At 40.1% G+C, this 12,556-nt stretch overlaps 1 protein-coding gene across 1 annotated transcript in view; it reads right to left on the bottom strand.

The window, feature by feature from the left end:
• Window positions 1-12,556, bottom strand: part of LOC126456642 (protein artichoke) — a 368,100-nt gene that overhangs the window by 21,655 nt on the left and 333,889 nt on the right. Inside the window, exon 12 of the mRNA XM_050092386.1 lies at window positions 3,485-3,717. Within this exon, the coding sequence (XP_049948343.1) occupies window positions 3,485-3,717 (233 nt within the window). The remainder of the gene's footprint in view (window positions 1-3,484; window positions 3,718-12,556) is intronic.

The raw sequence follows: 12,556 nt of genomic DNA, 5'->3' as shown, positions 1-12,556 counted from the left end.
GGACCTGCCCCTCGCCACTCTGCCTGCACAACCCACCTCATTTGAGATGGAAGTACCTGTGGTGCGTCTGCCTACACACACGATTTCCACCGACATCAACGCCCGCACGCCCTCACTCACCCTTGGACATCTGCATTACTCTGTACTGGGGATCCCGTTCCCAGACAATAATCATAATTAGAGAAATGGACCCACATAAATAGTGCTTTGATTGATATGCTACCCATAGCCAGCTATCCCTCTCCCTTTCTTGCCACGCTCTGGATTGCTGCTTCTGTTCAACACAGTTGCACTCTGGCTGGAGCAGCCAGAGAAAATGGTTATGTGTGCATGAGATGTGTTTCCTTTCTGAAGAAGGCTTTGGTTGAAAGTTCAGTGTATAACAGTCTTTCGTTGTGCCTGTCTGCAACTCAATGTGTCATGTTTATGGTGAGTAGTAATCTACCCTTTTCATGATACTGTTAAGATTACATGACTGCAATACACAGACATTTTTCAGAATGACACTTCAGGGATAGAATCTATTCTACTCACCTGAAGAAAACTGTTGGACAAAGTACATTGCCCTAAAATTGTACTACCTCTAAAAATAATTAACTTTTTATTAAAATTACATTCTTTTGTGGCAGAACAAGAATTTTTCATTTTTCCCATATATACCAGCGTGTATACATCAGCTTGTCAAGTACCTTTAGGCTGTATATTTACTATATTAATGAAATAACCTACTATACTGATTTTACATTTAGGTAAATGTCAGCTATGGATCATAGTCAGTCTTATGGTTCAGTATATATTGTATACAATATAACCCTGTGTCGATGTTACAGTGATGTCTTAGCACCTTTTAGAGCACACATTATTTTTTTGCTTCATGAATCACCAGTATCCCTTAACTTATGGATATTAGTATAGTAGGTTATTTCATTAATATAGTAAATATACAGCCTAAAGGTACTTGACAAGCTAATGTATACACGCTGGTATATATGGGAAAAATGAAAAATTCTTCTTATCAGGTATGCTACCTTACAATGCTCTGTGGACCTTTTCGTGGTGTGTGTGGACACATGTTCTGTTTCAGGAAAACAAAGCCTGATTAGAACATGGTGGGCAAGTACCTAAATCATAAAGACATCACACATCTAGAATAAGCAGCATGCTCCTCAGACTTCAAGTGATTGAAAATGCATGGTATGCTCAATGTAAAGGTAATCCGGGCCTAACACAGCCACCATAGACTGTTTCTGACCTCCAGAAGATTCTTCTCCAAGAATTGAAGGTGTCACTGCTAGCCAGGGTGGACTGTCTGATCCACAGTTGGCAAGTAACTACTTCCTGAATTTCCATGTATAAGTGTCACACACCACTCTGACATTTTGTATGCCATCAATAGGCCGGTTAAACTATGCTCCATCAGCAAAAAAGTCAAAATACTTCATCACTATTCCTACATCCACTCCTAGCAGGCAAAAGTGGGTATTTGACAAACTGTTTTTATTGTGGACAAAGAAAAACTCTAGAAGCACCAGTTTTTACTGTGCGTTAAAGAAGTGTCATCAAAGTTTATAGGCATGTATGTGGATCTTCTTTCTTTAAATTTAATTTAATTTAAAATACCAATAAATAAATGTATGATACAGCTGTAAATCTCTTGCAAAAGAGTAGGAATCACAGCAAGATGTGCGATTCAAACTTAGATATTCAAATGTCGACTGTGATCTGAATGCAAGTGCTGTATCACTTAGACACTGCCCCTGTTGTTAAGGATTTTCTTGACTAATGTATGTGCAGTGCATCAAAATAATTTGTTCTTCAATTTCTTGGCAACTGTTAAGTTATGGACTTGATATACGTAACAAAATTTTCTTGTTTTCAAGTGGTCTGATAATTCTACCTGGTCCTTGATCACAGCTGTGTCATGATCATTATGGAAAATGGGTGCATAGTGACATAACACTTTCACAGTAGTTGCTTTTGTGTAATCTCCAACCAGTATACTAACCTCATCGAATTTTGTGGGTTGCAGGATCCTACTGCTCCTTGTAAGTCTGCTTACAGAAATGTGCCTACACTGAAGGTTAGTCTTAAAGCTTTGCACCTCAAAAAAATAGAGTGCTTTTGCAATTACATGTTTGCAATTTTCTGGTACACACTGAAATCTCTGTGCCAAGGCACCATAGGATGCCACTGGAGGAGCCAAAGCAATATGGCACAGCCCATTGATAAAGTGGTGTATCCTGTGCAAATTCGTTTTGTACATTTGAAGGGAAACAACATTGTAACAACCCATGCTGAGTTGGTGGACAGGTACAGCAACATGTATCCTCATATGCCGCAGTAGTTAGCTGGCACAGACACTTCCAGTGTGGTCAGACAAGTAGAGTAGCAGATCATGTCTGTGAAGAACCGGGAATCGCAAGAGGGCTGGAGGTCCTGGTGCTTGAAGATTGGGGTATCACAATCAGTATGATAGTGAAAAAAGTGGACATAAGATGGATTTGTATTCAACATATCACATAACATTTCGAATATGATAAGGTCACTGCCTACTGGGTTATGGGACTGCTCATGCTCATTCAAATAGTTTGACACCCTTTTTAAAAGTAGTGGAAAACTGAGGTAGCAACGGAAATGAGCAGCAGAAGTGTTGGATCTATGTCAGGGAATTCCAGATGATGTATTTAGCCACCTAATCACCACAGATAAATGCTGAGTGTATCACTATGACCTGAAACAAAAGGAGCAAAGCAAGTAATCAGATTGTGTGACCACCAAAAAAGACGAGGACCAAATCATCATCAAACAAGGTGATGCAGTGCCTTTTTTGAAACAGACACAATGTGGTGCTAACAGATTATGCTCATGAGGGGAAAACTGTCACAGGAGCATGCTATCAAAACCTTGTATTAAGCTTATGGGAGCCTGTCAAGCATTTTTGCTCACGATAACTCTCTAGCTCATTTTGCAAAAGACACATAATACATACTGCTTCTTTGGGCTATCAAATTTTGTCTCACTCTGCATATTCTCCTGACATAGCATCCATGACTTCTTTGTCTTTCCTTGGATGAAGAAACTAGTGCATGGCAGGCATTTCCAGAGTGAAGATGAGATGATTGTTGAGGCAGAACATTTCCTGAACTGCCAAAATGCAGTCGTCTACAATCAAGGTCTCCACCAAGTCATTCATTGTTGGGAAGAATACCTTGCACTGAAGTGTGAACACGTAGAGGAGGACTTATACCGTCTGCCAATTTAATGATTGCAGCTTGATTTTTTTTCTGAGGTGCTGATTAAAACTGTATGACTAGTCCTCATACTTTTGTATTTACAAAGTAATGGTCCTCTGTGAGAGTCATTTGGTACATAAGTGTCCCATGGTGACCGTGGCATCCAATGATGGCTCTCCCTCAATATCTAAGGGTTGCCATGTGTTGGCAAGTGGCATCTTTTGCCTGACACACACTTAACACAGACTTACCAGCTATGTCAGAGAGGGAGTTCTCCTGCAGCTCAGCTGAACGCAGCTGTGGGAGGTCGGCCATGGCAGCACGTGGCAACTGCTGCAAGCGGTTGTGCGCCAAGCGCACGGCTCGCAGCTGCGGCAAGTCAGACAGTGCACCTGTCTCCACACTCTCTAGCCAGTTGTTCTCCAGGTCCAGCAGTGACAGACGCGGCAGCCCACTGAATGCCCCAGCACGCAGTGATGTCAGTCTGCAACCATGAGTTGGGCTCATGCCAAGGGCAATTTAGGTCATGCAGATCAAAGTCCAGAGCTAATCAAACAGAATAGACTGGTTCCAAACAATTGAGATATCCAAGACCTTACATCCAAATAACAATGATCAGTTTATTTGATTAAGGAATATTAATGCACAGTGGGTGTATGCAGTGGTGAAACTAAGGTAAATAGCAGCCACAGCAAAATTCAAGGGTGTAGAGTGCACAAGAAATAGGTTGGCCTCTACCTGCATAGATGGTGCAGGACGGAAGGGGGCAACAGCAGTGATGGGGGCTCCACTGTGAACAAATATGGTGTAGTAAGGAAACATTAGTTTGAATATGAAGCTTAAATATAAGATTTTCTGCACCTTCTTCCATGTCTGATGTAGTGAATCCTTTGGGAAGTACATGTAGCTATGTTTTACCCTCCTTCTTTATTATCATTATTGTGCATATGGAGTAGCTAGAGGTTACTGCAACACTTTCAAGTACACTTTCTAGTTTCCATTTTTGAAATAAGCTTAATGACATAGTACGCATTTTTTTATTTTTATTTATTTATTTATTTATTTTTATGCTAGAGAGAGTGCTGCAGCCACATCCCTCCCCACCCTTCTTCCCGCATGCATCAGCACTAGTTATGCTAGAACAAATTTTGACTTTTTGCCCACCCCCTCCCATCCCCTGTTTACACATGCCAATGCCTCCCCACACCTTGCTTGTATAATCCTCAGTGAGACTGTTTATTTGTTTATTGGTGTCAAAACAGCTTTGTAATGAAATAAACAGTACATATCTCAACAATCTTTTTTGTATGATATAATCAAAAACAGGGAACAACACCTGGGCACATTGCTTGCAATAATAATGGGATTCCTTTTTTGTTGTCTTGTTTCCTGCCACTGCAAAGCCTTAATAAACAAAACAACAAATGCCAAATTTAATCTTTAGAGTTTAGTTGCTTTGGCATACTTGGCCTTATGAATGTGTCTTTATCTAGTAGATGAGAACAATAAACAAATGTCTCTGTACTAAGGAAAGGTAGCTGCTCTGGAACTATTGCACAACGCAGTCCAATCTGAATCTCCTCATGAACCTTTTCATACATCTCTGCTGTATGTTCATTTTAGTGCCCTCCAATCCATTCCTTACTATTACTACTTTCCCCTCCAACTCCATCCTTCCACCCTCCCTTTTCTATACCTCTCCCTCATTGTTTTCTCCTGTCACAAAACTACAACCCAATGGTAATAGTATGCAGGCCACATGCCCTGGCCTCCATACTCTGAATTTATGTGACATGTAAATGTAGTAAATGAAAACAGCACTTATGTTTAAATGTTAAGCACTGCCAGGAAAAGAGTAAACTGCAACAAAATAAGGTGAGCATCCTCATACTCTAGTCATTCCACTGAATTTATGTGACGTGTAAATGTAGTAAATGATAACAGCACTTACGTTTAAATGTTAAGCACTGCCAAGTAAAGAGTAAACTGCAACAAAATAAGGTGAGTATCCCTGCAAATGACTAAAGGCTCTTTTATACTATTTGTGTGGGAAAGGAGTATTCCACACTTAGAAAAGGTATGTGGTTAACAAAATGCATTACATCCACAATGTCTCAGTTGGGTTTGCATGTTCACTGTGAGCAATATCAAGCCACTTGCTGAAGTTTAAAAATGTCACATACAGATGTGTGTTCACAGCATTTTTCATGTGATGCTGCATGTATTTTAAGCAGGCACTTATTTTACTTTCATTTGAGATAATTCAATAGATGGCCACATACTGGGACACCAGCAAAGCAAGAGATAGTGTCTGCAGTCCAAGGCCACTTCAGCTAGGGGTTTTAATTTTTTTCTTTCTCTGCAGCTGGGAGCTAATGAGCTGATTTCCCTAATTCACATAAAATGGGTTTTTGGGAATATTCAAACTCCATAATTTTTTCATTTATTTCTTCCAGTCCAACTTGTCATTAACAACAGTGTACTGTTACAAACAAAATTTACATTTAAGTAAATGATCAAATAATCACTTTTAGTATGCCTTATTCTACACTATAAAGCTTTCTTCATAAGCCTGCTTTAGTACAACACATGCTCATTTTTTATGTAGAGATATTCCAATAACATCGGTTAGTCTCCCAGTAACACGAAATTGGAAATAATAGAGATTCACTGTCAGAAGGCAGCTTTTAGGAGAGAGATGTTATTCACCTGAGAAAGGGAATAAACTCTCTGTCTGAACAGGTCTCACAAGGGCCCAATATTACTGATGGACCACCAAGTCATCTTGAGCTGACAGGCATCATGAGGTTGGAGGGTGAGGTGCGGGTTGGGGGAGGTGTCAGCTCACTGCTCTTCCAACTGTTATCAGCATTTGTGACCTGACCTGGTAGTGCTACTATTCAGTCAAGTAGCTCCTTAATTGGCATCACGAGGCTGAATGTAACTCGGTATGTCAACAGTGCATGGTGACCCAGATGGTCACCCATTCATGTGCCAACCATGCCAGATGGTGCTTAACTTCATTGATCGGATAGGAATTGGTGCATCCACTGCAGCACAGCCATTTATGGAGAAAGGGAATGACATATGAGAAATTAATAAAGGAAATAAATTTCTTAATTGAGTGAGTGATCATTGTGTATTTTTACAATAAAGGCATCTAGGTACTTTGATGTATTTTTGTTTATTATGTCTTTTCAGTTACTGACATCACCAGATCTATAATTAAGAGTAAAGTAAGTTAAGAATGAGAAGTGTTAAATATATGTTACCAGTTGACAAAATAAACCATTAAGAAATCCACCACTGAAAACAGAGAAATCATTAAACAAAATTCAGCATCAGTTGCAATAAAACCTTTGTCTTAGTGGGGCATTAACAGTCAACTTGAGTCAAAAGTTTCCTGAAATACAGATGCTAGGTGAGAGGTAGCACAAGTGGGGAATATGTTTCCTTCATTTTTCAGGTCATATACACTACTGGCCATTAAAATTGCTATACCAAGAAGAAATGCAGATGATAAACCGGTATTCATTGGACAAATATATTATACTAGAACTGACATGTGATTACATTTTCACACAATTTGGGTGCATAGATCCTGAGAAATCAGTACCCAGAACAACCACCTCTGGCCATAACAATGGCCTTGATATGTCTGGTCATTGAGTCAAACAGAGCGTGGATGGTGTGTACAGGTACAGCTGCCCATGCAGCTTCAACACGATACCACAGTTCATCAAGAGTAGTGACTGGTGTATTGTGACAGGGCAGTTGCTTGGCCACCATTGACAAGACGTTTTCAATTGGTGAGAGATCTGGAAAATCTGCTGGCCAGGGCAGCAGTTGAACATTTTCTGTATCCAGAAAGCCCTTTACAGGACCTGCAACATGTGGTTGTGCATTATCCTGCTGAAATGTAGGGTTTCACAGGGATCGAATGAAGGGTAGAGCCAAGGGTCATAACACATCTGTAATGTAATGTCCACTGTTCAAAGTGCCGTCAATGCGAACAAGAGGTGACTGAGACATGTAACCAATGGCACCCCATACCATCATCCTTGGTGGTACGGCAGTATGGCGAAGATGAGTACACGCTTCCAATGTGCGTTCACCACAATGTTGCCAAACACGGATGCGATCATAATGATGCTGTACACAGATATCCTCACTGCATGCAACGTTGATTGGCCAGTGATTCTTTTTAAGCAACCACATCCTGAGCTTGGCCCCAGATTGGTTAGTGCTTATATAAACTTATCAGCATGAGCACGGAGGACTATTTATTACAATCAAGAACTTTCCTCTCTTTATATAGAACTCAGCATCACAGTAGAACCTATAGCTATACAAAGATATGTATAACTCAATTATTAGGTATACATAGTGTAAATAAATTTATTACTGTGTTTTCTTTTTGTAGATGTTTGACTGTGCTTATTGGCGATCTCCACTACCAACACAACAGACATTAACTGGCAACAGTTGATTTTTTTCTGTTCAACTGGCAACAAGTCTGATTTTTTTCATATATTAGTGCCATGTCTGGTGCTTGAGTTGGCAATGTCTGGCAAATTGGATTTTTTTTTCATAATTTTTTATGTGTGGAACCCACACCTACTTCAAATGTCTTGCACTTGTGTATGCAATGCCAACTTCTAGAACTCAATCACTCCCTGCACTTATTCAGTTTCAGAGCCAAGACATTATCTCGTTGCTTACTGCTATTGGCAGATGGATGTACGCACAACAAACTCAGCCAACTGTAATGAATGAAGCACAGAATGCAATCAGCCAGGTGCCACCACTTCCACCCTTCCATTCTTTTGATGCACAACAGGAGGAATGGCTGGAGTAGTGCCTAACACATCAGATGAATCATGATGCTCTTTGAAGTAACTGAAGCTCATGAAGTTCAAGATTTTGCTGAAACTGACATAATGTGCCTGTTGTTGCAGCACTGACTGCAGGTAGCTCAAAGTGGCTCAAGTTTCGCTGGGCACACAACTGCTGCTACAAGCAATGGGATAAACACAGCACAACATAATGAGATTTTCACTCTGCAGCGGAGTGTGCGGTGATATGAAACTTCCTGGCAGATAGAAACTGTGTGCCGGACTGAGACTTGAACTCAGGACCTTTGCCTTTTGCAGGTATGTACATGTGTCCTGAAGGGGGAGAAGGTGCAATCACCAAAAAAAGGACGGCACATCACCAGTGGATGAAAGACGATGCAAAAGTGGCTAGTTTATTAGCAAGTCCGCTAGGGAAGTCAGTGGCCAAACTCGTTTTAACATGCGCTCATGCAAGTGAAATTTGGGACAAATTATGTGCACAGTTCAAGCGTAGCAGTACGCAATGACAGAACGTGTTGATAAGAGTCATTTTTCCGTGTTCAACGTGACGACAAATAGGATACTAGCACTCACGTCGCGAAATTGCAGAAACTTTTTGTGGACTTGAACGATGAACTGCAGATGCACGAAGAAAATGTTTTGTCTGAAAGAATCTTAAATGGCCGAATTTTATCCAAGCTAGGCAAAGAATATGACAACTTTAAAGACTTGTGGGACACAATTCTGTCCAAAAATCAAAGTGTGAATCTTCTGATTGCAAAATTGTACGCCATCGAATTGCGTGATCAAAGTATGGTTGAATAAGCTGCATTTGTTGTACGCAGTAGTACTAAGAAGAAAATTCAGCGAAATAAATGTGACAATAGTGAAAAATCGAAAAAGAATGTGGAACGTGCAGAATGAAAATTTCCATGTCATAAATGTGGGCAAGTCGGGCATTGGGCAGCGGAGTGTTCAATGAAAAAGTCAGATAAAAACATTCGCATCAATCAGTCTGAAAAGAATGTTGCATTCTTGGCATGTGTTTTTGGTGCCTCAGTCAATAACGGTTTTGAAGTTGACAGATGGTATTGCGATAGTGGTGCCACAAATCACATTACTGCAAATAAACAATATTTTGTGTCTTATACAAAATTTGCTGTTCCTGAAAAGATTTCAATTGGGAAAAGAGGTGTAAGCATGTTGGCTCATGGACAGGGAACTGTGAAAATTCAGATTCAGTTGAATAATTCTACAAAGAATGCTGAACTGAGAGAAGTGCTTTATGTTCCTGAAGCAAGTGCTCACTTGTTCTCTGTAAAAACAGCTGCATGAAAAGGTTTATGCACAAGACTTGATGACAAAACTGTCCACATTGAAGACAAAGTGACTGGTGCAACAAAGATGACTGGTCATGTCAATCATGGTCTCTATGTTCTTGACATACGTGTATTTAAACAATCCCAACCAGTTCAACTGAACATGGTGACATCGTCAGATACACAGCAAATTTATCATGAGAGATCTGGCCACCAACACAAACAACATGTGAAAAGTGTTTTGAAGCAGAGGAACGTCTATGTGGAAGGGTGCAAAGAAGAATTTTGTGATGGATGTGCAGTGGGTAAAACGCATAGACTGCCATTCAGGACTCAAATGAATCGACCAATGGTTACTGGTGAACAATTCCATGGTGATGTAAATGGACTTATGACTGTAGAATCTCTTGGAAAAACTCGTTACTATATATGTTTTAAAGATGAATTAAGCAAATTTCGAAAAATTTTCTTCCTGAAGCAGAAGAATGAAGTCAGCACTGTCTTGGAACAGTTCTTGAATGAAGCGAAGACATATGGTCATATTGTTAAAACAGTTCTGGTGTGATGGAGGAAAAGAATTTGACAACAAGAAGGTCTCGGAATTGTTTGCAAACAGAGGCATCGAGCACTGCATCACCCCATCTTACACACCACAGCAATATGGTGTTGCCGAAAGAGAAAACCGAACTATTGTGGAATGTGCACGTTCTAAGTTGAACCCCAGTAAACTGCCAATAGAACTATGGACAGAAGCATTAAATACTGCTACATACCTTTCGAATTGCACTGGGAAGTCCTGTATTGAAAACAAACCTCTATATGAACCGTGGTATGGACGACCAGTAGACAACCTGAATCATCTGAGAATCTTTGGAGCAGAGTGTTACATGCATGTAAACAAGAATTTTTGCACAGAGTTTGATGACGAGGCTGTGCATGGACGTCTGGCTGGATATGTGAATGATAGAGATGGCTTCAGGGTCTGGATTCCATCTCAGGGGAAGGTTGTGCTAAGCCATGACGTGAAATTTAAGGCTGAAGTTGTATATAATCTGCAGATCAATGTTACTGAATTTGAAGTTACTCAAGATGAAACCATTAGGCAAAGTGAACCTAATGAGACTTCTGGTGAGGAAAAGGAATCAGAAAATGTCAGTCATAACAAAAGGACAGAAGGATTAAGTGAGGGGGAAGAAGATTTAGATACAACATCAAGTTCCAGAGGAAGTACAGGTTTAAGTGAGAAACGAAGAAGCAAATGTGAGAAGGAAAAGCCAGAATGGATGACCAGAAGAGATTGTGTACATGGCTAGAAGCCCTATAATCAGGGATAAGGATCCAAGCCCTTATACTGAAGCTTTGCACCCTAGCAATAAAGTTCAATGGCTGGAGGCTATTAATGAAGAATTGAAGTCCCTCAAAGAGAATAGTACTTTGGTATTAGTTGAGTGCCCAAGTGATGCACAGGTTTTACAGAATCATTGGGTCTTGCATAAGAAAACTGCAAAAAATGGGAATGTACGTTTCAAGGGTCGACTCGTGGCCAAAGGACATGTACAAAGGCAGGGAATTGACTATGAAGAAATATTCAGCCCTGTTGCACGCTATGATACAATTCGAACCCTGTTGGCAGTAGCTGCTGCACAGAAAATGAAACTCGACCAGTTTGACATCAAAACAGCTTTTCTCACTGGTGTACTAGAAGAAGGTGTATACAGTGAACAACTTGAAGGTTTTGAAGATGATAGTGGACGTGTATGTTTACTGAAGAAAAGTCTGTATGGTCTCAAGAAGGCACCACGTTGTTGGAACAAGCGTTTTATATACTTCATGAACAAAGCTGGATTTGAAAACAGTAGGGCTGATCCGTGTCTCTTCTACCATTGGAGCAACAAAAATTTTTTATATGTTGCAATCTATGTTGATGATGGAAATGTTGAAGTTGGAGTTTCATACAACTAAAGAATCTCTCAACAACTTTTTAGGCATGAAGATACAGCAAAATGAAGAGGGTCAATAGCAAATTAATCAAGAGGACTATACAATAGAATTCTGAAGAGATTTGGAATGAATGAAGCTAATGGAGTTTCTACTCCAATTGACGTGGTGAAAATGATGTCAAGGAGAAGATCACAGCCATAGTTCCTTATCGTGAAGCGGTGGGATGTCTGATGTATTTGACTACAGTCTCCCGTCAGGATATTGCTTTTGCAGTGAACAAAGCGGCTAGAACCATTGAAGATCCTACTATTGAAGACTGGAATCGAGTGAAAAGAATTTTTAAATACCTGATGAATACGATGCCTTGTGGAATTATTTACAAGAACAATTTGGTTTGTTTAAAAGTCTACAGTGATGCTGATTATGCTGGTGACAAGGACACAACAATAGTTGTTGTCGCAACACTCTCCCATGGGGCTGTATCATGGACCAGTCAATTACAAAAGACAGTGGCAACATCCACTATGGAAGCAGAAATAATATCAGCCAGTGAAGGAGCAAAGGAATTGCTCTGGCTGAGAAGGTTGCAGTGTGAACTGATTGGAACATACAAACAACTGACGCCTCCCACACTCTTATGTTGACAATGCAAGTACAGTAAAGTTATCTAAAAATTCAACGTATCATCGAAAGTCGAAGCACATTGAAGTCCACCACTTTTACGTCAGAGAGAGAGAGATTTTTGAATGGGGATCTCGGATTAGAACACATTGATGGGACATATCAACTAGCTGATCTACTAACCAAGCCATTGGAAACGGTCTGATTCGAAATGCTGTGTGAAGGAACTGGAGTGCAGAAGATTAAATCCGTGTGACATTTAGTGTTTTTTTATCGTAATTTTTATTTGGGGCTTAACAATAGCAGAAATGACTAGATGTGTCAGTGTTGAGAAGGAAGAAAATATTTTTACTTAGCGAGAGTGACAGGAAACACACTGGAGATAATCTGAACAATCAGCATCTCTGTGACGAAAACATGTAGCATAAACGGATAAAATTCGAAAGCATTGTACTACTGTCTAATATGCTATCACGAAACATTGTTACTTTCACGTCTTCCATGCTACTGGTACTTCGAAAAGCGCTAGTTTTTCACCTTTCGATAAACACTTTTTTTCGTCGCCATAGAACGTACAGTATCTGAGAATTGGACGAAAACATTTCTA

This window comes from Schistocerca serialis, chromosome 2 (genome assembly GCF_023864345.2).
Source record: "Schistocerca serialis cubense isolate TAMUIC-IGC-003099 chromosome 2, iqSchSeri2.2, whole genome shotgun sequence".
Lineage (NCBI taxonomy): Eukaryota > Metazoa > Arthropoda > Insecta > Orthoptera > Acrididae > Schistocerca > Schistocerca serialis.
This window is presented reverse-complemented; position numbering and strand designations above follow the sequence as displayed.